The sequence below is a fragment of the Alternaria hordeiaustralica genome (genome assembly GCF_023758085.1).
Source record: "Alternaria hordeiaustralica strain BMP 2776 chromosome Unknown scaffold_16, whole genome shotgun sequence".
NCBI classification, from domain to species: Eukaryota; Fungi; Ascomycota; class Dothideomycetes; order Pleosporales; family Pleosporaceae; genus Alternaria; species Alternaria hordeiaustralica.
In genome coordinates, this window is record NW_026056788.1 from 442,300 (window position 1) to 468,139 (window position 25,840).

Consider the following 25,840-nt stretch of genomic DNA (forward strand, 5'->3'; position numbering starts at 1 on the left):
AATGAACATGGCTACACACCGTCCGCGTGGGATAACGACGACACTATACCATTACACATTATCTGGCATGAGAGTCGCCACCAAGAGAGAACCAGCAGCCGGAATTACGAAACGAGAAAAGTGGACTCACAGCCGACGTATAAGGCGGCGGATTTTATAAGAGAATGGCTGGACAGCAATTCAAGAGCATCGCCATCTAGTTCTCTTGCTATGAGAAAGTTTGAGGAGATGGTAAAGTATGTATATCCTACCATCAATCATTGCATGTACGCAAAAAGACTGAGCTAGTTACTAACCATTACAAAAAGGGCGTTCCACTGCATAAACCCCCTCGACAAAGAGCAAGAAGAGTTCCACGCTCAACACTGGGCCGAGTGGGTACTCGCCGATGAAATCGCGGTGCAGAAGTCTGCAGATGAGGTTCTACAGCGAGAAGGCATGATGGAATTGCCTCTGCCACCTTCCTTCCGTGAACTCACCACCAGTCCCGCAGCAGCAGAAAGCTCGCCAAACCTACCAGAAGAAGTGACCAACACGCAAAACCAGCAGAAGGAGATTTCTACAGCCGATGCCAACAAAGCTGCACTTGAAGGAATACTCCAGCTTTTGCGCCAGGCTAGAGCGGACAACGATCAGATGAAGACGGCGGGGTTGGTACAGGAAGCTTTTGCCAGGCTGGGGGCGCTGGGAAGGGACCATGTGTTGCCCCCGGAGGATCATCAGGAGATTGTTGAGGCTGCTGAGGAGTTTATGGGGAAGGGGGTGAGTGGAGATGGGCAGGGCCGTGTTTACTATGTGAGGGTTGGACAGGCTGCTCAGCAGCGTTAGAAGGTAAGACGCTAGTATAGTTGTACAATAACGACGAGGGAAATGTGCGCGCAGTCAAATGAAGAGTTTTTATTAAGTTGGGACGTAGTTCCAGTCGCTGGTCATTGTCCAAAGGCGTTCACAGATCCTAGGTTTGTAGCTCACAGTACGCATGGAAAACACATACCATGACAAGACGCTGAAAATGATCGCAGCAAGTTAGTAGACAAATCGAGCCCCGTTCGTCCACATTGCTCCTTGCATCACACTCTTTGCATCACCGTGATGCCAACTCCCCATACACACCCATATCAAAGGCCAAGGTGGTATTTGAGTAGAAACGATGATTTGATCGAATCTATGACACACCCCAGTCTATATACCCGTGAACCCAACACCAGCACTGTCATATAATTTCTTACTCCAACCCCCCTATCTACCTATTCAAACTCAACAACTCCTCCACATACCTCCTCGCATCAATCCCAATCCCCTCCGCCAACCCCTTAGGCCCCCACCCCGCCGCACTCCCACCCATCCTCTCATTCCGCGACGTACCCCCACCTCCCATACCAAGCCCACTCCACATGCCACTCGCAAAGCTACTCGAGCTCTTCGCACTATGCGCCGTCGTATCCCTCGCCCTCCTCACCAGAAACGCTTCGCGCAGCTCGTTGGAATTGAATTGGCCGGAGCCGTGCCCCGAACCGGCGTTTTCATTCGAAGCATTGTTCTGCGCGGTGTCTTCGTTGCTGACTTGTGAGGGGGGCAGACGCATCCAGACGACCCACCAGCCGCGCGAGGTTTTGCATGTGCGTTCTATTTCAGAGAGGTTGCGGCGTGTACCCGCTACCGTAGCAAGGATCTGAGAGTGTACGTTCAGGGCTTCGATTCTGCTCCAGCCGAGGGAGCTCGTGCTGTTGCTGCCTAGGCCTTCTGCGAGCAGGGTGCCTGGGTCGGGGATGTTGGGGAGACTGGAATGCACGGTGTAGGTGCGAGGGTCGTAGACGAGGTCGTAGATGGTTTGTGTGTTGGGGCCGGAGGAGGGGCCTGAGCCGCCGGATGAGGCTTCGGTTGTGTAGTGGTTTGAGACGGCGTGGAGACGGGCGGCGACGAGGCTGGGGGATGTGCTCTTGTCGAGGGAGCGGTGGAGGGGCGAGAAGAAGTTGTGGATGTCGCGGTAGAAGGATGCGACGCCGAGGGAGTGGGTGCGGTGTTCGAAGAGGAAGGTGTAGACGAAGGGACGGTGCTGGGGTGGGTGTTAGTAGGGGGTAGGAGTCTGGAGGCGATGCCTAGACTTACAACGTAGACAACAGGTCGTAGCCGTGATAGCTTGTTGTCTGTTGTCGGCTCCACCTTCATGTCTCTCTCGTACTGCGGAGTCGAGTCTGAGTCGCCGTCTTCTGTTTTCAGTGAAGCTTCTCGCCTGTCGACCTCCACGTGTATAGTCCGTAGCGGGATACGGATGTTCCAGTCGCCCTCCCCGTTCTCGTCGTCGATGTCTAGGTCCTGCAGATCGCCTTTGAGTCCTACAAGGAAATACCCGTCATTCTCCAGGCGTATCTGTTGCTTCATTTTCTCCTCTGCTGGGTCCACATCCGGGGTCGGATCTACGTAACGCATTGCTGCTGGTGAAGGTGTCCGTTCGCGAGCCGGTGGTGCTGGCGCTGGCGTTGGAGCATCAGATTCCGAGGTCCCGACACTCTTCTTTCCACCCCATGCTGTCCCATAGCCAAGTGTCATGTACTTCATCCAGGTCTCGGTGTCACCCAGAGACGCTAGCATTGGCTTGGACTCAGGTGCAGCAGAGTCGGCTTGGGATTTGTTGTTTCGAACGGCGGCGGATGCCTTATCAAGAGAGTTCTCAGCTGCTTTGACGATAGGCGGAGGGATACCCGGTGGCAGGGAGCCGTTGCTCGACGGAGGGAAACGCGGCCTTTCCTCTTGTATCGGAGGCGATGGCTCTTCTGGTTCGGGTTCGGGCTTCAGATTTCTCCTTCGCCGTTTCCTGCGATCCGATGTTGGGTTATCTCGTACGCCGTAAGCATACTCGCCGTGGGCGTAGATGGACTCTACCCAGTGAGACAAGTCTCGTAATGACTTCCTGCTCACAGCTCCCAGACCCGAAAAGACAACGCCATCTGCGGCATGGACGTTCTTTCCGACTCCTATCCAGGGTTCCAGCTCTGACACTTCGAGTGTCTTCGGATCGGTGGATGTCTTGGCTTGTTGTAGAGGTGATGCTTCTCCAAAGCGAGACACCATAACATCGACGAGACCTGAGGTCCTTCGCGCGAAGTCCTCAAGAACGTCTCGTTCGCTGCTTCCCCACTCCTCCTCGCCAACGCCCATGCCCAGCTCGCCACCTGCTGCCAGCTTCATGCCACCGTATATGTCCACCGCAGGGCTGCCATGTAGCAGCACGTCCCAGCTGCTCGCAAATCGCGACCAGTACTTGTCGAGTATGCTGCAGAACTTGGCACGGCCATGTTTGGAGAACATGTTCTCGAGTGTGGAGCCATGATGTAGTAGGAAGACGGACTGGGCGCGTACGAGTTGCTGGATCAGAAGCGCAGGTGGGCTGACTTCGCGTGACGAGTACTCGATTATGGGCTCGGTAGTATCGGTGCTCGAGTCGGTTCGTGTAAGGCCGCCGGTCGGTGGGAGTTGGGTGAGATCAATGGACTATGCTGGTGTTAGTTGTAGTGTTGCTGAGCACGTGGGCATACATACTGCCAATATCCACCACCCATTCTCCAGTTCGCGTAGAACGATGCGCGACTTTTGTGTTTCCACAGAGTCAACTGCTTCGCCATTTGAGAAACTCCTGCACGGTATTAGCCATATACACGAAAGTGCTCGCCTGCATGCGTCCTACTTCGCAAAGCCTACCATGCCCTGGGCTAGCCCGACCTGGCGAAGCTTCTCATTCTCCTGCTCGCGCAACTCTTCCTCCCTCTCTGTATCGCCATCCTTCAGCCTGGAGCGCGTCTTGGCGGCCTTTGAGTAGTAGAAGACAATCTGCTGGTGGAAAGTCTCATCCGATGTTCCGAGCGAAGGATTGTATATGGCTAGAAAGGAGAGCTGCGCCGGGACGACCTTGGGAACCGCCGTGGAAGACATGTGTGCATTCTGCGAAGGGCCTGGTCGCGCGGCGCTTCTGGTGGATTTGGGTGATGGATGACTACGTCACGCGTGCGGAGGAGACGCGGAGGAGAGACAGCCAGCGAACGTGCCAACGCGCAACCCCAACAACGAGCGGTCGTCGTGGCCTATTTGTATTCCATAGTCAGGCACTGCAGTCCATCGCGATGCGGCGGCCGGGCGGCAGGGATCCCTCCGATTGTCGTGGTCGAGATGCCCCACGGGATCACGATCGCAACGTCCAGACCCTGCGGCGCGGCTTTTGTCGCCGAGCTTCCTCACCTCTGAGCCATGATCTGGAGGCTGCGCAGCCCCGTCCGCTCCTTGATCGCCACTCCTCCCTGCCGATGCAGCTCTACCTCTGCTCCCGCTCGGACGTCGGAGCCATTGCGGATTCTCTTCTGTGGCTCTGACGCCTTCAGCATCGCGTCACTGCGCGCCGTAGCAGACGCGAAGCGGCATGTGCCCGGCCTCATTGAGAGCATTGATGTCATCCATCGCCCACCAAAGCCCACCGGACGGGGACTGAAGACCTTGAGAGAGGGTAGGGACGTCTTTTGACTATAACAAAACATCAATTGACACGTTACAGTACCCATCAAGCAGGTAGCCACCGAAGAGCTCAACCTGCCCACCCATGTGATCGATACCTTCACCGGCTGGACTCCACCCACCCCCATAGATGTCGTCATCGCCGTATCCTTCGGCCTCCTCGTCCCACCGCGAATCCTCAACTATGCGCAATACGGCGGTCTCAACGTGCATCCCTCGCTGCTTCCCGATCTGCGTGGCCCAGCACCCGTCTCACATGCCATACTGAAGCGGCGGCAGTACACCGGTGTCTCTGTGCAAACACTGCATCCAAGGCATTTCGACCAGGGTACTATCCTTGCCCAAACCCCCATGCCTGGCTATGAGATTGCCATTCCTTCCGAACCGAGTCCTGAGACGGCTCAGATATTGGAGCAACGGCTTGCCGCGGTTGGAGCAGAAATGCTCGTGGACGTCTTGAAGGAACGGAGATTTATGCCTCCGCATGAGGATGTTGGATGGTATGTCCACTCCGACGGCCCTATCGACCATGCACCGAAGGTCACCAAGCAAGATCGCTATGTCGACTTTCGAAAACATACCCTGGCAGACGTCATCGCCAAACGAAACGCACTTGGCGACTTGTGGTGTCTACTACCCACCGGTGATCGTCTGATAATCCACGACATCATACCTCATAATACGGACGAGTCCCAACTCGCTAATATGGAACCTGGCCTCTTCGTAGATTCGCAGACCAAGAACGTGCTCATGTTCAAAGGAGCATGCGGTGAAGCCGGACACATTCTACAGAGTACATTCCAAGGGCACAAGAAAGGTCAGGGAAACGCGAAGTTACTGTCGCTGTTCGGTCCTTCAGCGAATACAAGTGTAGAAACCGATTCTGTTTGGGGCAATCTATACAGAGTCATCTGACAACACGATCATTGACATGCATCCAAACCAACTCGTGTTTACTTGTTCCTTGGTAGGCATGCGTATGTCAGGATTTCCAGTTCAACGACTCTCTACGTTCCTCCTATTCTCCTTTGGTGTCCTGGAACTCTTCAATCTCTTTCATCACTCTCACGCTTTTCGACATGGTCTCTATCTGGCTCAGTACTGATGTGAAGCCTGCCGAGTCCGAAGTCTCGTAGAACAGCTTTCTCATCTTTCCAGTACTGCTTTCGACTGCCTCGTTCAGCGCCCCCAACAACCTCAAGATATGCCCGTCTTTGTTGGACTGGGTCACGTTTGTATCGTTGATGTAGCGAGAGAACTCATGCGCCCACCGAGTTATGTCATTTTTCCGCTCTTGCGTCTGCTGTTTACCCTCTGCTGTTGACTGGAAGATATGCGGTATGCAGGCTTGGAGGTCTCGACTGCTGGGCGTCACACTCGTCAGCAAAGACGGCTTCGCGAACTTCTTCGGCTTTGTGTATCGCTGTTTGAAGGCTTCGTACTCTCTTGCTCCGAAAGCGCGGCGTTCGTTGTTGAGCTGTACAGTGGCCGCTGGTAGCTTCACTTGGTCTGTCAGACGCTCATGCCGAAACGTGCTCTCCGCAAGGTTCTCGAACTTGTGATACATCTCACTCGACCCCATGTTTTGCGTGTGTGCCGTATGGTACACAGAGGGTGTGCTTGGCTTGCTTGCGCTCTCTGCAATATCTTGCCCTATCCAAGACGGTACACGGGCAAGGCCTCGCGTCGATACTCCTGTTGAGGTAGGTCTGGCATATTCATCTACCCTTGCCGTTCTTTCGGGCAAACTCGTCATTGCGTACAGGCTTACTACAGGCAAACTTCTTCTGTATCTTCTTATGGGAACAGACGATTCGTCGAATGATGCTTCGCTGAAAGGGTACACAGTCCCGAGCTGATCGTGAGGCGATGCTGTACCTTGCATCGTGGCCATTTGGATGTCTTCTGGCTTCGGATTCGGCGCTTCCTCAAATGACGGGCCGCTCAGCGAATTTGCAGTGACATCGACCTGGTTGTGGGACAATCCCATACTTCGTTTCGCTTTCATCTGGCCTGTTTGTGGCCTGGCAGTCGGATTGGTGAGCATGCCGTGCATCTCTTCCACCAAACTTCGAATTTCAGGATCTACAACTGTAGTGCGCAATACGTTGTCTAACAGAGAATGCGTTCTATCGTGGTTCTTCTTGCTGTTAGCATTCGCGAACGCGGTGTTTGCCCTGCGGAGGTATTAGCCCGTGTCCTCCTGCGATCGAAGGCATGACGCTGACCAGACTATCGAAGTCAACATGAGATTTATCGCATCAGTATGCGACTTGAGCTTCTCGCGATACTGTTGCAGGGATTGCTTCTCGCGGTCCCACCGCACTCTCTGCCAGTTGACCTTCATGCTCTTTCTCACATCATCCAGCGTGCGCAACTTCGTCTTTCCCTTGTTCGCTTGGATCTCGGCGTCGCGATACTTCTTCGTCACAGTATCCAGCTCCTGCAGTGTGGAAGCGCATGATCCAATCATCATATCCAACTTCTCCTTGAGCGCTGACCCCCCATGTTGCAAACCTGGTTTTGCGAGTACGTCTCCGGAGACGTCCTTGAGGTGATCCAAAGCGCATCTAAGACTAAAGAGCACCCCCTCAAGCTCTTTCAGGTCACGCGATGCAGCCTCTCTTCCAGAGCTGAGGGTCGAATAAAGGTCGTAGGCTAACTGACTGAGGAGGACTAGATGATATCAGCACTCTTGCAAATGACTACATTTTCGTACACATACTTATATCTCCTATCGAAAAGCCGAAAGACATCTTTTCCGAGATTGTTTGCAGTGTGAGAAAGGCTGTCGTGTCAGCCCGGTTGAATGCAATGAGGGTGGGCGCCCGCATGCGGCTGACACGACCCCACCTGGCAAGGCATAAGGCTGTCCTCGAGCCTGCTTGCACTCCGACTGAATTTTCGCACAACAGTTCTTTCAATCTCTTCGATTCATTGACCGCAATACACATCCCGCCGACTTATCGTATTCGATGGCCTCCACAACGGCCCCAGTCGTCCCTACGGACTCTCGCAAGATCGTAATCAAGGGTCTAGAGAAGGCCCAAGATACCGGACAGGTCGACCAGAGAGGAGATGGAGATGAGTACCTGGAGACACCAACGTTCTCCATGATCATGCACGAAGAGGAGCCGTTGAGTGAGCTTTGGAATCTGGTTGAAAGTTGCAAAGCTCCGTTCCTGGCATTCGAGTCTGATATTGACACTAAACAGATTTGGGCTTCCGTAAGCCTGCTCTTGTAACGATAGACGACATAAGCCATCGCGAAAATGACCCCAGACGTATCGTCAGCACCCACGACGAAGTCGTCGTAGTCGCGGACGACCAGACGTCCACCAACAACACAATCAGAATGACAGAGTCACTAGTCTCGCATGCCAACGCTCACCACGGCCATACAATTGACTTCAACATTACTCCGACGCTCTCTTCAAAACGCGCGGTCGAAGTCAGTGGAGGGTTTTACCTATCCTTGGAGCGGACTCCGAGGATGCCCGACGATAACAAGCTGCATCAACTACCAGAATCACTGGAAAGTTACGACTTGTTCAGCGTAGACGCGTATTCGGACCGTTTACCAGGCAGCATCAAAGACCGCGGCGGGGTGTTCTTTCCCATGTGGCAGCGGGAGGCAATGTGGATCAGCTTTACGCCGACAAAACACAAGTGTGCCGTCCGCGTCTTCATGGGCCATGTCAACACTGTTTCCGGTCTCACAATGGAAGAAACAGCTCACCAGAAAAATGAAGGGGTTGAACAGGACTACATCGTCATACCAGGTCAGCGGTGGCTGGATGGTATCTGTGTAGCACCTGGTGTTGTTCGTCAGTTTGTCGCTATGCCACGTACGTTCTTCGCCCAGCGCCCGAAAATTGTCAGCTAATGGAATTAAGTCGGCTCCGGCTACACTGTCGAAGGACAGAAAACTTCAAGGGAGGAGCACGGAGGACTTCAACTCGAAATTACACCCGAATCCCTCCCCAACCTGCGTTTGTGGTCAGAGAGCAAAAATGAATACATTCTAACACAAGGTCCCGGTCCTCGTGTTAATCTCTCGGAGAAGAAGACCCCTGAAGAGCTGGGGTGTAAGGTTGGTGATGTGTTGAGATGCTACCCGGCTGATAGTGCTTCAGAGGAGCGATTTAAGGTGAAGCATTTCGCAAAGCCGGGAGGGATTATTGAGTGTGTTGTAAGTTCTTTCGAAAGACATACCCGGACCTACTGCTAACTTGGGTGTGCAAGGCGGTCAACATATCGCGCAAGTTCCAGGATACGTATGTGAAGGTAGACGCGGCCATGAAGAGGTCAGATGGGCAAGTCCAACACAATTCAAAGCCTGAATCGCAATTATTCGTGGAAGACCTTACCTCTCATGGATCAAGCTCGCAGAGTCACGCCCTGGATCTACATGTTAGCCAGACGTCATCATCGTATTCCCTAGGCATTCACGACTTCGGAGTAGATAGCCGGTCTGTAAGACATAGCCTGACTGTAGGAGATAGCTTGGATGTAGTAGATAGCCCGGCTGTAGGTAGGGATATTGAGATGAAGGATGGCGGGGACGAAGATGATGCATACCTCGCCCCAGAAACTAGAGTCATGGAAACGAAAAACATCAAAGCCATGGGTCTGGCTGCAGGCGGAAAGCTGAGTACGTCTCCTCCCTTCTCACCCTTATGATTTCTCCCGTATTGATCCTTCGCATAGTTCAAGACATATACAAAGACCCCTACCCATCCACAACATGGAACCACGCCGCAGCGCGCATCCTCCACATACACATTCTCGACCCTGTAAGCTGCGAGAAAGTGACGCACATCGTTCCAGCTCCACCAAATACCGACGTGAAGGCTTACACCGAGGCTGGAGGCCAATATTTCGTCGTCGAGGAGAAGGTAGACGAACGCCTTGATGGCGGTGATTTCGACAACGTAAAGAGCGTCAGCCAAATGGATCAACACATCGGCATCAGCACTGAACCAGAGTTCGACCCAACGAAACCGAAGATGTGTACGACGTGCGAACTACGACTGTGTGATTGCATGTACGTCTTCCTCTTCTTCTCCCGACCCGTATACTAACACACACCCAGCGTCCGTCCCTGCGACCACCAATTCTGCAACATCTGCATTAGGCGCATCGAGCAGAGCACCGACGAAGATGGCGACTCAGGCCGTAGCAACTGGAAGTGTCCGACATGCGATAGTGCTGTTTCGCACGTAGCAGGCTTTTCAGCGCCGATGAATCTTCCAGGCGAAGAGCCGCTGCGCGTCAAGGTACCAGTCAATGTGCTCAAAATTGAGGATGGGAGGGTGAGATTTACGAGTGTGCAGAGGAGTAGGGTTTAGTCTATAGCTGTCCATCGCATCACAAGATGGCTCACTTTGGTAGCGGTGGAGTAACTTTCTTCTGGGAGCAAAAATGCAGTAACGTCATTGAAACCATTTTTCTGCAGAACTGTGATGTGTCGTGGTCTCAGAGCATTTACGACATCGAAGTGTGGTGCAAAAGGATGCCCATAGGGCAAAAAGATAATCCTCCTCCGGGAAGGCTCGAACTTCCAACCTCCTGATAACTAGCTACTAACGTAACAGTCAGACGCGCTAGCCAATTGCGCCACAGAGGATTTGTTGATGAAGTGCTGGCAAAATTATTACAGAATATTGCACAACATTCTGTGGGATGACGAGCTAACACTGCCTGTGCGTGGCTTCTGGTCAGCTTGAGATCGCAGATTGCGCGTGGAGCGAAAGGTGGGGTAGCTACATCCCACTTCCGATGACTCCGCGGTCGCAACATCGAATGTACCGTGAAAGCACCAATGCATACAACAACTAAATCAATGAAAGCTGAACGACAAGGAGGTTGCATTATGCTTGAAAACTGCTCAAGTGTAATAGTCTCAGAGAACTGGAGAAACGGTTTCGCAAAGCCTCTATGTTCTACGTTTTTGTCTATATTCATGCAAAGTAGTCAAGCAATCTATATCCCAATCTTATCGGCGGTTATGGTGAACGCCAAATGCATGCGTCAGAACATCATCTCAGCGGTCGCATCTGTATGTCAGCGTCCTCATCATCTCTTCTTTCGGCGTTAAGGACTGGCGACATCAACCCTCTTTCTTCCTCGCTGTCTCCTCTACCCATTGGCTCAAGGGCCTTCTTCGGCTCCTCCTTGTTCATAGCGACATATATAGCCGAACCCAGGATGAGCGACGACCCAACAATGGATAAGGCACTCGGCGTAGTGCCCCAGATCAACTTGTCGAAACCAAGCGCAAAGAACATCTGCATGTAGAGCATATTCGTTGCACGAGAGGATTTCTCGTATTGCAGGCCGGCGGCGAGGAGGAATTGCTATGTCACGTTAATAGGTGCGCGACGCGAGATTGTAGACCGGACTTACCATGACGAATCCACAGATACCCAGAAAGAGCAGATAAGACCAATCTTTCACACCTTTGGGGAGTAGAAAGCCGACGCCTGGCATAAAAGCCATTGCCACCATACTAACAATTGTGCACCATGTTGCGAAGTAGGTAACAGATATGAGCGGATGCGCGCGCTTACCGATCCATCGAATCGTAGTGTATGCTCCTGTTGATCCTATCACACCCAACATCGCGACCCCTACTGCTGCTGCTCGTTGCGTGGGTGTCACATCATCGTAGTCCGCAGCGAGACGATCGGGCGAAGTCGCAGTGACGTTTGACGGGATAGCGTCTGAGCCCCCGGAGGCAGGAGGGACAAGGTCGCTGGAATGCGATAGTGCCGAGAATAACGAAACGGGTCTTGCGATCAGGACGACGCCGAAGAGCGAGATGTACGCAGCTATTTGCTCCATCCTAGTGAACGGTTCGTTGATGAAGTATGAGCACGCCCAGCAAGCGAGCGATGGTGAGAGGAATGTGATGACGGTGGCATCGGCCAGAGGCAGGTACATTAGCGAATCTAGGATGGTCAGCACTTTGTCAAATTGAAAGGACCCATATGATGTACTGTGGACCTCATCACAGCAACGGAGTAGCAAGAGCCTTCAGACGCGATCCAATATCGGACGAGCTTAGACAAGTTACCGCACCCATATGGGTCCATCAGCGAGGCAGTATGACTTACAGTACATGCCAAAGACTCCAAAGAAGCCAAACAATCCTCGAGCTACCAGCAACGAGCGCACTTCCTTCATACCGAATGGAAAGTGCTCTATCTTGCGATACCACATGTAGAATAAAGCACATGCTGTGGTGATACTCATCCTAGCGAACAAGATCTGAAATGGATGGTAGCCATTACCTACCATCTAGGTCAGCACAAGCGTATAAAATTACACGAGCATCTGCCTACCGCTGTTTCCTTCCATTTCCAATATTCTCGTGGTAACGTTCATCAGGTTCCCGAAGAACTGAGCGAGCAAGACGTAGGCTAAACCTTTGTTCGTCGTCCAAAAAGAGTCAATCTTCTCTTTGAGAGTCCGCGGAGGAGCGGATGAACGTGAAGCATATTCTTCATGGTATACAGGAGCAAAGTCTGGATTCCGACCAAGTCGCACAACATTCGCATCGTCTATCGATATGAGCGACGGATTCGGAGAAGGTACACGAATTGCCCCGCGATGAACGCTTAGCGCCTCATCGGTTTTATCGCCGGGTTTAAGTGAGGATTCGGCCTCGGTTTCGTGCTCGCTGAGACGCTGCGCGGGCTTATCATCGTCTTGAGGAAACGCAGGAAAGAGCGGCTGGACCATAATGCTTCATGAGGTGTTCATGGAGGGTTGGGAGTCGGTGACGATGACATGAAGATATGATGGAAAGCACTCGAAAGCCCAGCCATAGGCGCCACTCGTCAATGAGGAAGGCGCATCTATCTCGACGAGTCACAGGCACGCGACACTGCCCCGGATCCACACATTAGCCCCTCCTTCGCGTCGCTTCTCCCCAGACCCCGCTGGTTCATGGAAAAGTATCCATCTTGGATGCGACCACGCCTTACACCTTGCTTGAAAGACTTCCGTGAATTGTGTTGGGACGTCGGATGCGGATTTCTCATGATGACGTGTGGGCATAATCGTTCACGGAAGTACCTCGGTTCTATCGTCAACGATCGTTCGATAGGTACCTAGTCCGGAAAAATGACCGGAATCACAAAATCGGTCTTGACATAGGATGGGGTTATCCGGGCCTTTTTACAGCCCACATCTATGCGCGACCCAGACTCTGCCTCAGACAACCACGAACATCGGTTACAGGCAAGTTTGGTGGCAGCCACCCTCGGGAACGCGGAGAACGAGCTCAATGTTGACCTGATCGCCATCTAGTCACATTGATCCACTTGATGAAGGAACCATCAGCCCACCGTTGTCATGCATGGGTTGTTGAGACAAAGTTAGAGGCGTTCACATCGGCGCGTCGCGCCCACCGAAGGTTTACCACACCGATGAACGGCACAGCAGACGTCAAATGTCGTACAGGACTAGCCATGCTTGCGCGCGTGGGTGTGTGGCTCAAACAAAGTTCGAATACGAAGTTCAACGGGCGAACGGCTCACAGCCACAAGATGGCGGCCTGAGGATGTCGCCGCAGGTCTGGTGATAGGCTACCATGAGGGACCTTGGAGTGTTGTGGTGTGTTTCTCGAACCAAGGCGTCCCACACTATCTTCCATTGAGGTGTGACAACATATCACAACACCAAACCGGTGAATCCAGGCAGGGCTCCATCTTCGAAAGAATTTGTCAATATTCAATACTTCACAGCACACCACTACCGGCATCAGTAGCGCTAGTCCGCGGCCCCCGAAAGCGAATTGCGGCATCTCCCAGCCCGCGAAACGGCGTCCACTGCTCTAGTGCACAACATCACCGTCTGCCATCCATGGATCTCGCTTGACCATCACCAACGCTACCACTCGTCACACATTGGAATTGATGCAGGCGAAGCACTCACCCCGGCCTGTCAGTCACACGTCCGCATACGGGGATCGCGCCAGGCTTCCAAAACTGGGATACCTATTGTGTTACAGATAGATGAGAACCACAGCACCACGGCTGTCAGCGATAATCTCTGAACTTACTTTACGACCTTCGGGAAAGAAGTGTGCACCATCCTTGCGTCATGTGTGGACCCATAACAGCACCAGTAAGCTGGAACGAAAAAGGAAAATGAGTGGTGGAGCGTTTCATAACGACCACCATGACTCGCAGCTATGTATGAATACTATGGGGCGGATAAGGCTGGAACACACGGCAGCACGCGCTACACTCGACGTGATATTGGTGTGATGAATGTCTTTCTCATTGTAGCGCTCATTCCCAGCGACCAATCGCTAACGGTTCCCAGGAAAGGGAACGTAATTTTCCAACACAGTGGATCTGCCTAGGTACCTCCAGGGGTCGGAAAGACTCTCTTCGCAAGACGGTGTCCGCGGCAGACAGCCTCAAACCCCCGACCTGCAAAGGGCGTTCCTTTTACAAACCCTAAATGCGCATCCGAGACGAACTGCTCGCATTCGCATCTTTCTTTAATTAGTGATGCACCATTAGCCGTAGTGTGCTGTGTTGGTTTAGCGATATTCCTTTCCTCCCTTACAAACCTTGGAATGAGGCATCGCGCGAGATTTCTCTTGCACCAAGTAGACAATCCCCAGGCGAAAACCACAGTTCACGGTGCATTACCGACGTTTCAGGCTTGCCACGAGGAGACGCAGCGTACGCACAGATCGACTGCAAATCTCCCGCTCCAAGGCGCCCCGCGGGAGCGCGCGTTAACGAAAGCCCGTCGGCTAAAAGGGACTGGATTCTCCAACCCAACGTGACCTAAGCGCGCTGTATCACCAACAACTCTTTTGCATGATAGCCTTGACAACATGAAGGCATTGCGAATATTGCCTATTTCAAAATGGCAAAAACAAAAAATTTGCTGTTGTCATATACGCAAGGGATCTCGATATTCTGCTTCGGACAGCTGTACCGACCGCTTTGCCTGCCCACTCAACGTTACGATTAAGTTTGAGGCCGCCGTTAAGACAAGCTAGGGCATATAAGATCGAGACTATGATGGCGCGCCTCGAGCGGAACAGACGATATCCGGTCACTGGTGTGCTTTTACCGTCTCTTTTCCCCCCCTCCCCACATCACGACGGCACCTGCAAACCGCTTCGGAGATGGCGACATTAGCGCGCTCAAGGAAGACCCATGATGTGAAAAGCCGCAAGAACCAAGGGTGGATGGAAAATACAAATCCTGGCTCCTGGTCGACGTTCTATGTGGATCGGCGTGGGGTACTGGATGATACATTCGGGTAAGGGAAGCTAGGCGGGAAGTTATTAGCAGCGAAAGGTGATATAGGATAGGGTGAGGCGGGGCGGAAGCGGCATGAAAGCGAACTATCGAGTAGTTAGCCAAGATGGATAGCTGCAAGCGAAATCTTTTTCGCTTTTAGCTGGGAATGGCTGTACTGAGGGTATCATAGGACGATCAGTATTTCTTCGCCCTCATGACTATTTGCAAAGTTTATGCTGTGGGACTTGGTGGCTGGGAAGCCAAGACGTTGATGGCGAGATGAGGTGCAGGTGGTGTTATACCACGCGACTCGTATTGCGACTACCGTTGCGCTGGGAACCAAGGCCGTTGTTCCCTGGCGCCTAAGCTGGATTGGACGGCTCATTGCATGGTATGGGTATTATGAGAACACCGCGTTCGCGTTGTTGGAAGAGAATGCGAGTGCAGTGCAGTGCATTGAGATTTGATCATGCTGTCTCGCCAAACGATACCGAAACAAGACTGACAGCGCATATGTCGTGAGAGCCAACATCAACGTCGAGAAACCGCATGCAGTGCGATAACGGAGAATAAATGCAGTGCAACGAATATAGTCAACCTCCACAAAAGGCCACCCACCACATCCCTCCACTTCGCTTGCTTTGTCCCAAAAGCGAATCTTGACAGCTAGTACGCACCACCTAAAGTCCCACAGACTGTTAAGATGCCCATGCCTGTAGTGCCCCATCCATCCAGCCATCCATCGCGTCGCTCGACACATGTCGTGCAGATACCGGTAAACCTTCCTTTCGTCCCAATGCAGATCCACCTCCACCACCACCTCATCATGCTTCGCAGTCGCTCGCCTACGCTGGCCCCCTTCCTAGCATCGCTCTAACGCCTGCAGCCGCATACTCATGCGCGACGTCTGGCGCGCCCGGCAGGCTGGGAGCGGCATACCTGCTCTGGCCTCGCAGTTGACGCCCAAAGCTCTCGTCGTCATACACGACCGAGTCGTTGGTGGCGGCAATGTGCCTTTGGTAGAGTTGCTGGGATGCTGCGTCTTGTGATGCGGTGCCTACACCGCTGAGTGTGAGGCGCTGCTCTGTGCTGCCTGATCCGAAGGACTTTTTCAGTGCGGGCACCGACAGGTAGGATGCTGTGCCATTTTGCCAGTTGTCCACGTCTGACCCCAGGAAGGTTTGGTTGCTGTATGGCGTCGAGCGTAGACGCGTGTAGTCGAATGTCTTCCAGTCGTTTGGGAAGGCTAGGTCGCCTTGTTGATGCACGTTTTTGCTTCGCGACATGCTTGCGTTGATGCTGACGTTGCCGCCTGATGGTGCGTTGTAGGACGATTGCACCCATAGAGGGTATTCGAAGCTTTTGGAATAATCTGTGGATGCTGTATGTGTGCCTGTTGTCGACTGACGTACGATCTGGTCGTTACCGCCGTTGCTGAGAGTTCCAACGTTGGAGTAGGTGAGCTTCTGGGTCCAGGTAACTGCTTTTGAACCTGCGGGCGTGTCGAACGTGGATTGAATTTCTAGATTGCGAGTGACTTGGATAGAGTAGTCCAGGACTATGCCTGCGCTGCTGTTCGAGTATCCGCGTTTCGACGAGTGTAGTACGATACTGGAAGTCGTAACAGTGGTAGGCGCGGGTCCTGTGATAGCGTTGTTGCCAGCGTCAAGCCAAACGAATATCTTCCCAGTAACGACCCAGTTCGATTCGATGGCTGTCGTAAAGTTCCCATTCCCACGACCATCATCATCGACGCCGACAACCTGAATCTCGAAGCTATGGGGCTGACCGTCGCTGAGCAATGGTATGAACGGAGTGATGTCGATTTCGTCTTCTCGTAGATCGAATGCATCGATGCCTACGATGGGCCTCCAAAAGCCAGGAACAACGCCACCGGTGAAGATGACGGGAAAGGGCCAGCCGACTCCAGCCAATGATCCGTCGATGAGAAGACGAAGTTCTCGGAAGGCCGAGTGACCGTATAGCGTTGTGTCGTTGCCGAAGGCGTTGTTGTCTGATGACAAGACGTTGCTCCACCAGAACTCCTCAGCAGCCTGGCCACATGCGGAGATGGAGAAGGCCGCCTTCTTCGCGTTCTGCGGAAGCACAACGCTGTTGACTGCTCTTGTCTCCGGTACGACGAATACGCTGGATGCATCTTGACCCGACTTCCGTGCCGAGATTGGGATGATGACATCTGCGGGCTCGATAGCATCGTCGGCGGTAAAGAAGGTTGCGGTCAGCGTGGTGTACCAGGAGCCGGTGTATGTATCGTCGACGATATTACCGAGGTCGAAGATTATCTTTTGTGGCGTCTTAAAAAGAGATTGGTAGCTGCTCATGTCCTTGACATATGTCCATATTATGCCGGCTTGTGTTGGCTCGGCAGTGGAAGTCCGGAACACTTCGGTATCATCAAGGAACATCACACCGAGTCGGTCAAACTGCCGGCCGGCAGAGGTAACGGTAAAGTTGAAGGTAACCCTGTTGAAGCTGCACTCCGGCGGGTTGAATTGTCCCACGAATGGCTGTCCGTACGAGGAGGCAAATGTATGGACCATCAAGGTCTGCTGGCATGCATCAACTGGACTCAGGACTGGTGGCGCAACCTGTAGGCATTCTAGCAGAGATGATTCGTTCGTAGCACGGTTTCTCAAGGACACGGTCTGGGGGTAGGGTTGCGCAAGCGGGGTAGTCGTGAGTAAAGCGGAAGTAGATTGAGATAGCGTCATTAGTATTAAGAGCAGAGTTACGAGACACAGTCGTCCGTTGTTGGGTACCGCTCCCATAGGTGATGCCAATTCTAATAGTTCGCCGTTACGCCTTGCATGAATTCCATCGCTCTTGCGCTTCCAATCGCACACGCTAAACGCCATTTTAGCAACCGATCAGTAGCGGTTTGCTGTGAAAAACGCCGTTACTCCGTTGGAGAGGTATCTTGCGGAAGTCCAGGTATCTTGGTACACCGATGAACGCCAAATAAGAAAGTCGATGACGATGCGATAGCCAGCTGATGAGAGTCAGTACGTGATGTAGTTGGTGACAAGTAGGCGAGACTTACATCGTCAATTCAAAAATGCAGCTGTTGCCTCATTCAATATGCGGCGGAAGGTTGCGGAAAGTAGGTGTTGTGGGCGAAGGCTTGTAAAGGTGGTTCGGAGGTAGATCGTTGTTGCTTTGCCGTTCCGTGCTTTGCTAATTCCGTGGATCCCCGCCGTATGAGAACGAGAGCAGTTGTTTCCGGCAAGCTCTTATTGGCCGCCTTTGTGATTGTCCCAGAATCTCTTAGTAGCGTTGCGAACTATTTCGTTATCTCCGAATCGTGTGCGATAGTAGTTCATGAGCGCAAATTCGTCTGGCGGGAGGATGTAGGATTGTGGTTGAGCGTTGAGTTTTGACCAGACCACGGCAAGGCGTTTCTCGAGGAATTGGGCAAGTTGCTGGTCAACGCCTCCGTCACTGTTTTGAGCAACGTGAACAGCCTGGCCAAGAGAGAGGTAGCCGTGGCCTGCTATATATTCCGTGTTACCACCCATGGTTGCTGTGTAATGCAGGATATATTGGTTGGTGATGAGGCTAAACGAGAGAGGAAGGAGCGACGGCTGATAGTAGTATAGTAGTAGTGTTGACAAGATAAGGAGCGTGGGAGTCGAAGATAATGTCAAGAGAGCGGTGACGGGTAGTGAGACACGGTGCAGAATAGGTGAGGAAGTAGTGCGGACAGGTAGTCTATATACGAAGGCATATTAATAGGCAAGTTGAGAATGAGACGAACCCACGTGGAGAAACAGGCAGATCCTGAACAACAACTCATGCAGCAGCGCAGGGTAAGAGCTTAGTCGAAGCCTCAAACAGTTGGCTCCGGGAGCGTGCCGTTTTGGGCGCTGTCAAGTTGTGAAGCGAAGGAATGGGTGTAACACGAAAGCACAGTATCATCCCGCCGAATAATGTGAGAGACCAGGGCCCTGGTCCGCCAGGAAGTCACAAACGGCGCCGAGCTTTTGCAAGGGCATGGCGATCAACTCCAGAGTCCAGCCGAGCTAGCAGGGGGGACAGACGACGCTGGCGCCGTTCGAAGAGGAGCCCTTGTCCGGTGCTTTGGGACGTCAGAGGGCAGAGGAACGCTCGTGACCACGGGCCAATCAAGGGGCTAATGCGGCGGCAAGAGGACGATGTTAAGGCCAGGTAGATGAATAGTGGTCTCCATCACTCGTCAGCTCAGTACCCAAAGCTCAAAGTTTGAGACTGGTGCGGTTGCAGGGTTGTGGGAACGCCGAAAACTTTAAAGGATCAACTTGCAAACCTTCCCAGGCGCTCGCAGCCAGGCGCCGAGCCGTGCTGCAGGAATGTCGGCTAGAGAGTTGGACGAAAAGGAAAGGGCGAGCCAGTTAATGACGGGTGAACGCCCACTAAAGCAGATGAGCATACTATACAACAGTCGGCGCAGGTTGGCGATGTCGTGATGCAGTTCGGCAGTGGGAGTGGCGCCGGGAATTGCAAACGCGTCGCCAGGCATCAGGACGAGTCGGCGACTGCAGCGCAGCGGAACCATGTGTGGAACCTTGTCAGATCGAATCAGGCTAATGTAAAACGTTGGAGACTGTTAGAGGCCGGATGCGTCCGCGAGATGCCAACGCCCTTGAGCAGACGCTCGACCATGTAGATGCAGGCAGTTGTCATACCCAAGGATGATCAGCCCCACCCACCGCCCACCCAGAATCACCCCATGCGAGGCGAGGCGACGGGATAATGGCATGCGGTTGCGAGGAGAGTGGGTTGTGAAACGATTGTATTGACTGGACTTCTGTAACGGAGGGCACTCCTGTTCCACTACTCCTGCGCTTTCGGTACCAGCGAACAGGTTCGCATACAGAGAGAGCTGGACCCGCACGGTCGATAATAAAGCTACGCGTGGTGACCCCGCAATTTAGAATTCAAGATGCACAGTAAATACGACGCGTGAAATGCAATCCGGCACGCCATGGAGGTCCATGCTGGCGCGATGCATCTCGAGTGTGATGCCGGCTGGCAGGCGGCGGCCTAGTTGCGCCACACTTCGGGCGTGCTCGACGGGCTTTTGGGACTGCAAATGACCGGCGCGCTTGCGAGACATCACACTGATGTTGCTGGCCAAGCGACGGCGAAGGAGTCGGGCGCGCTGCTGCAAGTGGTGCCCATGTTCCGCCCGCAAGGGGGCTTCTCGCTATGCCCTTCTGGTCATGGACTGCAACAGATGTTTGCAGGAAACACGCTTCGAGACTCCCCGAGGAAGCTCTTGGCCACGGTTGGGCTAATGCAGGCTGACGCTTCTGTCAGGCAACTCTGAGATTGTGCGCACGACACGACCCCGGGGTGCTGGCTTTGGACGAACGGCAGGGTCAGTTCGCCGTGTAGAAACTGAAGGCGTTCAGGAAATGAGACAGTTCTGGCAGAGATGGGCGAAACTGTTGAGCGGCTGCTCCACCAGGGCTGCTTCACGCCATCAGTGCGCGGCGTGACATATCATCGGTAGGATCCGACATGCGACATGGCCACGACAATGACACGAGGGTTGAGGCAGCGACATTTCGGTCAGTGACTCGGTAAACTCTGGCTTCTTCTTTCTAGCGCGTCCACGGCGGGATGTTGTGCGTCGTCCTTCTGCTTCGAGACGAGAACCACGAGGTGTATGGATGATGCCCGTCGCCGACGGTATGCTCCGGGCAGCGATTACTACTACAACGACTGCGTGTGGTATCTACGGGTAAAGCAGAGTCGGCAATCGCGTTAGGAAGAGTGCATGCGCGCGCGGTGCATGGCGCCATGGGCCCTCGTGCGGCGACGGTGAGTCTGTCGGGGGGCGGGATTACCATGATCCGATGGACGGACCCTGACTAAATTATATGGCAATGGTGACGATGCACCAACGGCGGTAGCTTTGGCGAGGTTTTGAGAGTGCGACAACGAGCCTGAGTCGACCACACCGCCCCACGTGAAAGCCGATTCACCTGCCCTGCCCATCTCCGATCGTCCATGCCATGAAGCCACGAGTCGCCCGTCTGTGGCCTGGCACGCTGCCGTTTAGCGGTGCCGCCAGAGGTGCCGCCTCACGCCCATCGGCGCCCTTCCTCCGCAACTTCTTCACCTCTGCCCAACCTGCCGCCCGGCCCAGCCTAGGAAGCAAGTCGCTGCACCACGGCGCCCTGCTGCTCTTCCGCTACCAACGATCTGCCCTCGGCCGCCGCTTCCGCTCGCTGCGCTTCAAGAGCGACAAACCTCCCGTCCAGTCGCACAACCCCACGCCACACCTTGGCAGTCCCGAACCTGCGCCCTCGGTATCGCAGCGCCTCAAGAAGCTTTCTCGCGAATATGGCTGGACGGCGGTGGGCGTGTACCTGGGACTGTCCCTCATCGACTTCCCCCTCTGCTTCATGGCAGTGCGGTTACTGGGCACGGACAGGATAGGCCACTACGAGCATGTGCTGAAAAATGCGCTATGGAGCGTCGTCCGCCTCGTCATTCCAGACGCTGGCAAGCAACCAGCAACAGCTGAAGCCGACGAGACCACTGCCGAGGCCACCGCGAGGGAAGGCTACGTTGAGGCTGGAAAGGCTGTAGGACACGACGGAGGGTCAAACGCATGTACGCAAGCCCTCTACCTCTGGTGCTATATAAATTACTAACCACCATCACCACAGCCATCTGGTCACAGCTCGGCCTAGCCTACCTCGTCCACAAATCCCTGATCTTCTTCCGCGTGCCACTTACCGCAGCCGTCCTCCCCAAGGTGGTCAAAACACTAAGGAGCTGGGGCTACAACATCGGCAAGAGAAAGCCCAAGACGCCGCCAGTCTAATTGCGAACAGACTTTCACCACCCGCCCACGGGCCATCGAAACCACTCCTTGTACATTCATGCATTACGACTTTGTAACAACATACACCTGTAGGATACGCATGTCAGACGAGCACCTCTGTTACATTCTACTAGTAGCGCACCAGCATATCTAGCGTCTCTTGACGTTGACCGCAATGTATATTCTCGGTCCTTGCAGCGGCATGTCTTGACATTAGACAGCAATCACCGATACACTCTAATCCTCCTTCAATACATTCTCCTGTACAGCGAACCCATGTGGTGGTTCTCTTGACTTTGACTCCTTCCATTCATTCCCGCGCGTCTACTCTCCAATGCCGAGGACGGCACCTCAGGACAGGGAGCGTTTCAGGCCTCCCCCACGATCGCTCGCCAAACCTTGTCGGTCCAGACGAGCCGCGGAGTGCTCTCCGCAGATTGTGCTCAAACCTAGCGCAATAACCCCGCTGCTGGGAATGTTGCTAGAAGAACTTCAATCGTTGGCAAAACCGCGCTTACACAAGGAGCTCCCTGTGCTCACGAGGGTACCAGCCGTGCGAACAGGAGCCGTAATGTTATGCACAACATACAAGGCGTGCAGGGGAGCGTGGCCTTATTCTCGACCGCACCCATCTTATCGCTGTTGCCGGCCCTGAACGTTGGGAATAGTAGTAGCAATACCAAGCCGAACTACCATCGACTTCGGACCTTCGGACCTTCACCGTATATCGGACTTCATCTTTGAGCTTTCCCGGAACGCGGTATCAAGACTGCAAATCTTCGCCCAAGTTGCAGAGTTTTGCCGCATGGGACATGGTGTTCTCATCCGAGCTTTACCCAGTCACCAAGTTCCACCTCGTTGGACTATCCCTATTGCGCATCGGGCCTTCTTGTGTGGAAAGTTTCCCTACCTTCGGGATTTCCCCTACACTCTAAATATACTCGCTTACCCAATTCGTACCCTGAAGCCGTTCACACCGATGTATCTTTTAGTCTCGGGGGCATCTTTTCGAAACCTTGCAGTCTCCTAATCGATAAACCATGTGAACCATGTGCTGCTCTGGCAGCGATTAGTCTTCTCCATACTTGGCATCCATCATAATCGTACGATGGGCCTCGAGGCTTATATGTACATCAGTCTTATATGTCGCTCTCGATTTTCTGAAGCCCAAACTATCGACTTATTCGACCGAAGGTTGACCAAGATGACCAAATACATGCTCCGGAGGAAGGCTGCACGCGCGTCGACGCTCATCACATCAAAATCTTTGATCACGATGTGATGCCAATACGCACACTGCGGTAACTTGTTTCCGATGAAACGCGTTACAAGCATCCACTCTGTATTTTGACAACGATGGCAGCCTCGCTTCGTGCCGCCGACAAGGCATCAGCCGCGAACCTGCAATTGTGACCAACTGCCGAATTGAGGCGTCGCGGAGATGATGTGTCTCAACGGTACAACAGCATTGACGGGAGCTAAAAGCTTAAAGATGTAGCTAAGCCGTCACATCGCAAGTACGCGGAGAAAGTCCCAAATAGGTAAGCAGTGATTCATCTATCGATGATCACTTCTTGGTCGCCGTATACGGGTCAAGACAATGCCGTCGACCATCTACCAGATTGGTAATATACGGAATATACGGAGATGAGATCAGTCATCCAGAGTCAATATGGAAATGCTAAGATAATGTGAGGCGTTCTTGCACGTCCCAGGATACCCTTTCGAGAAATGCATGAGGCTGATTTCAAGTGCCGCTATCCCTATAACTTTCCCCGCTGTCGTCCGTAAATACCGCCAAGGCTTCCCCGTCGTTACAAGGGCAGAGAGTACGCGGTGTCCGTATCATCATGTCGACGGGTAAGGGCACCGGTAGACCCATATAACAACCGCTCAACACGTCTCGACAGCCGTAGTGCTGCCGGAAGCCGACATTCCAGATGCTTCCAAATAGCACAGCATCCTCGTAAAACAACGCAAGGCAACGTGGTTGAACAAGGAATGTATGAACGCAATGAGACCCGAGTAGCCACATAGCAAGGCAGCCAGGTCAATTAAACGCTCACGGGGTCGTTCTTGGAACATTCTTAGAGGGCTTGTATCGAAGTTGTAGCTGTTCGAGCAAGCGTGACAAATTGGTTCCTGATTCTACAAATTTTGAAAATCGTGATGTACGGAAGAGTACGGGTGAGGTTCGCGGGCGCGTATATCCTGGTGGACCTCAGTCGTTTCAAACTCTGGAAACGACATAAGCACCTCATCGTAGGCAATGATGCGCGCCATGCCCAGCATACACGACGTACACGCGTCAATCCTGTGCGACGTGCTGCCGAAGATACTGCGCATCGTGCGCGAGCGTAGCTGTAGAGGAGAGAGAGAAAAATTCACGGACCGCGATTTTCTTCCAAACCACGCCCGCACGTGTCTGCGCTAAACCCGATGTCACAACCCTGCATGAGCCCCTAACCCCTTTGATCCACAACCCAACCCGAGCAAGCCTCACCCACGCAACGCAACCACCAACGCGCATCCCCAACACCCACCCTAAATACCCAACCCCACATGACTTCCTCCAATCTCGCGCCGCATTCCCTACGATGAAAGATCGCGATCCTCAAATCCCATTGTACACCGGCATACCATGCCCCGCCTTCCGCTGCGCCTCTTCCGCCTGCCGACAACGCGAGCGAAGCGCCGTCGACGCATGTACACCATGTTCTTCCTGCTGTTTGTGATGGTGGCTTTTGTGCTGCCTTTTTACGTCATTTATAAGCCGCCGAATGCGTTGATACGGTATTTTCAGCGGAGGTGGCCCGATGTGCTTTGGCACGTGCCTTTGGCGAAAACAACGGGAGGAGAGAAAGTCATTGCTTTGACAATCGACGATGCGCCGTCGGAGTACACGAAAGAGATTTTGCAAGTATTAGAGGAATACGATGCGCACGCAACGTTCTTCGTCATCGGAGGCCAGGTCCCAGGAAGACAAGAAGCACTCGAGGCTCTCGTGGAAAGCGGCATGGAACTTGGAAACCACGCCATGCACGACGAGCCATCTCGTTCTCTCAGCCCCTCGACCCTCACCGCAGAAGTAACCCAAGTAGAAGGCTACATCAACGGCACCTACGACGCAGTCGGGAAACCGCATCCGCCACGTTACTTCCGTCCTGGCTCGGGATTCTTCAGCACGAGGATGAGGGCGCAGATTAAGGAGATGGGGTACCAGATGGTGCTGGGTAGTGTGTATCCTCATGATCCGCAGATTGCCCACCCGGCGGTTAATGCGAGGCATGTGCTGAGTATGGTGAGGGAGGGCAGTATTGTTATTTGTCATGATCGGAGGGGGTGGACGGCGCCGATGTTGAGGAAGGTGTTGCCCGTGTTGAAGAGGAGGGGGTATAGGGTTACGACTGTGTCGGGGTTGTTGGACGCGGCGGGGAGGGGGTGAGGTGTGAAAGCGCAATGAGATTGCAAGATGAGGAAAAGCTACGGAGGACCATGAGCGGTTGACACCGAGAAGATGGCGATTATGTGGATCTTGCATCCGTCGTTCGAAACGGTAATTCAGCATCGCGGCCGCATCTGGATGTCTTCTCAGATAATGAGTTCCGGTCGATGGGGTGTCTGCTTCATGCTGAAATCACAGCACAGACTGCCACAAATTATCGCTCTTCTCAGTGTCACAAGCAGGACCAATACCGAAGGAATTATCAGCTGCTGTCCATATACCAGGAGTGCACCGAAATACCGCAATCACGGTACGACAGATCCTATGTCAAAGGAATCGGTAGTCACACAGGTAGCAAGTCGACAGCATCAATACAACATCCCTAAGGAAAGACTACTATCTACAAAAGATTTGTTCCATCTCGTCCTCTTGTATGAAGCAAGACCTTTGCGCGTAAATCACAATCTTTCGAACTCCAACACAACCAGTTCTTCGTTCGTGTTTAGTAGACAGCGTTTTTTTCTAAAACTACAGTAAAACATATCGTCACAAATCTAACAACTGACATCACCGCAGACACCGGAAGCGTCTTACTAGCCGTGCTTGCACTACACTCATCTTGGCTACAATCCCTTCTTTGTTACCGGTAGAGGCATCCACTAGACTCCGCTCCCAACATAACGATACCCATGCAAGCATACATACTCTTCTCGATGCAATCCACACCTGCGGTCTTGATAAACAAGCCTTGGTCGTCTTTGCAGCTGCAGGTAGCGAAGA

General features: G+C 53.3%; 10 protein-coding genes and 1 non-coding gene across 11 annotated transcripts; 5 read left to right on the top strand and 6 right to left on the bottom strand.

Annotated features, from left to right (window-relative positions):
* Positions 1-228: 228 nt before the first annotated feature.
* Positions 229-828, top strand: J4E84_007438 (uncharacterized protein; the record flags this gene model as incomplete). The annotated part of the gene is made up of 2 exons (XM_049390022.1): positions 229-236; positions 309-828. 2 exons carry the CDS (start codon positions 229-231, stop codon positions 826-828), a joined length of 528 nt encoding a protein of 175 aa, XP_049242322.1.
* Positions 829-1,243: 415 nt separating this feature from the next.
* On the bottom strand, positions 1,244-3,930 carry J4E84_007439 (uncharacterized protein; the record flags this gene model as incomplete). The annotated part of the gene is made up of 4 exons (XM_049390023.1): positions 1,244-2,056; positions 2,110-3,492; positions 3,541-3,634; positions 3,686-3,930. The coding sequence occupies 4 exons, from the start codon at positions 3,928-3,930 to the stop codon at positions 1,244-1,246; spliced, it is 2,535 nt and encodes an 844-aa protein (XP_049242323.1).
* A 312-nt stretch (positions 3,931-4,242) lies between these two features.
* J4E84_007440 (uncharacterized protein) lies at positions 4,243-5,418 on the top strand (the record flags this gene model as incomplete). Its single annotated transcript, XM_049390024.1, has 2 exons — positions 4,243-4,495; positions 4,544-5,418. The coding sequence occupies 2 exons, from the start codon at positions 4,243-4,245 to the stop codon at positions 5,416-5,418; spliced, it is 1,128 nt and encodes a 375-aa protein (XP_049242324.1).
* A 103-nt stretch (positions 5,419-5,521) lies between these two features.
* On the bottom strand, positions 5,522-7,226 carry J4E84_007441 (uncharacterized protein; the record flags this gene model as incomplete). The annotated part of the gene is made up of 3 exons (XM_049390025.1): positions 5,522-6,680; positions 6,732-7,179; positions 7,223-7,226. The coding sequence occupies 3 exons, from the start codon at positions 7,224-7,226 to the stop codon at positions 5,522-5,524; spliced, it is 1,611 nt and encodes a 536-aa protein (XP_049242325.1).
* A 252-nt stretch (positions 7,227-7,478) lies between these two features.
* J4E84_007442 (uncharacterized protein) lies at positions 7,479-9,854 on the top strand (the record flags this gene model as incomplete). Its single annotated transcript, XM_049390026.1, has 7 exons — positions 7,479-7,668; positions 7,719-8,351; positions 8,400-8,596; positions 8,973-8,979; positions 9,038-9,157; positions 9,334-9,550; positions 9,599-9,854. 7 exons carry the CDS (start codon positions 7,479-7,481, stop codon positions 9,852-9,854), a joined length of 1,620 nt encoding a protein of 539 aa, XP_049242326.1.
* Positions 9,855-10,043: 189 nt separating this feature from the next.
* Positions 10,044-10,132, bottom strand: J4E84_007443. The gene has a single exon. It is a non-coding gene; the product is annotated as a tRNA-Asn (tRNA).
* A 412-nt stretch (positions 10,133-10,544) lies between these two features.
* Positions 10,545-11,448, bottom strand: J4E84_007444 (uncharacterized protein; the record flags this gene model as incomplete). The annotated part of the gene is made up of 2 exons (XM_049390027.1): positions 10,545-10,862; positions 11,293-11,448. The coding sequence occupies 2 exons, from the start codon at positions 11,446-11,448 to the stop codon at positions 10,545-10,547; spliced, it is 474 nt and encodes a 157-aa protein (XP_049242327.1).
* A 4,177-nt stretch (positions 11,449-15,625) lies between these two features.
* Positions 15,626-17,512, bottom strand: J4E84_007445 (uncharacterized protein; the record flags this gene model as incomplete). Its single annotated transcript, XM_049390028.1, has 1 exon — positions 15,626-17,512. The coding sequence occupies one exon, from the start codon at positions 17,510-17,512 to the stop codon at positions 15,626-15,628; it is 1,887 nt and encodes a 628-aa protein (XP_049242328.1).
* Positions 17,513-18,031: 519 nt separating this feature from the next.
* Positions 18,032-18,316, bottom strand: J4E84_007446 (uncharacterized protein; the record flags this gene model as incomplete). The annotated part of the gene is made up of 1 exon (XM_049390029.1): positions 18,032-18,316. One exon carries the CDS (start codon positions 18,314-18,316, stop codon positions 18,032-18,034), a length of 285 nt encoding a protein of 94 aa, XP_049242329.1.
* Positions 18,317-20,797: 2,481 nt separating this feature from the next.
* J4E84_007447 (uncharacterized protein) lies at positions 20,798-21,615 on the top strand (the record flags this gene model as incomplete). Its single annotated transcript, XM_049390030.1, has 2 exons — positions 20,798-21,401; positions 21,458-21,615. 2 exons carry the CDS (start codon positions 20,798-20,800, stop codon positions 21,613-21,615), a joined length of 762 nt encoding a protein of 253 aa, XP_049242330.1.
* Positions 21,616-24,328: 2,713 nt separating this feature from the next.
* On the top strand, positions 24,329-25,060 carry J4E84_007448 (uncharacterized protein; the record flags this gene model as incomplete). Its single annotated transcript, XM_049390031.1, has 1 exon — positions 24,329-25,060. One exon carries the CDS (start codon positions 24,329-24,331, stop codon positions 25,058-25,060), a length of 732 nt encoding a protein of 243 aa, XP_049242331.1.
* Positions 25,061-25,840: the final 780 nt, after the last annotated feature.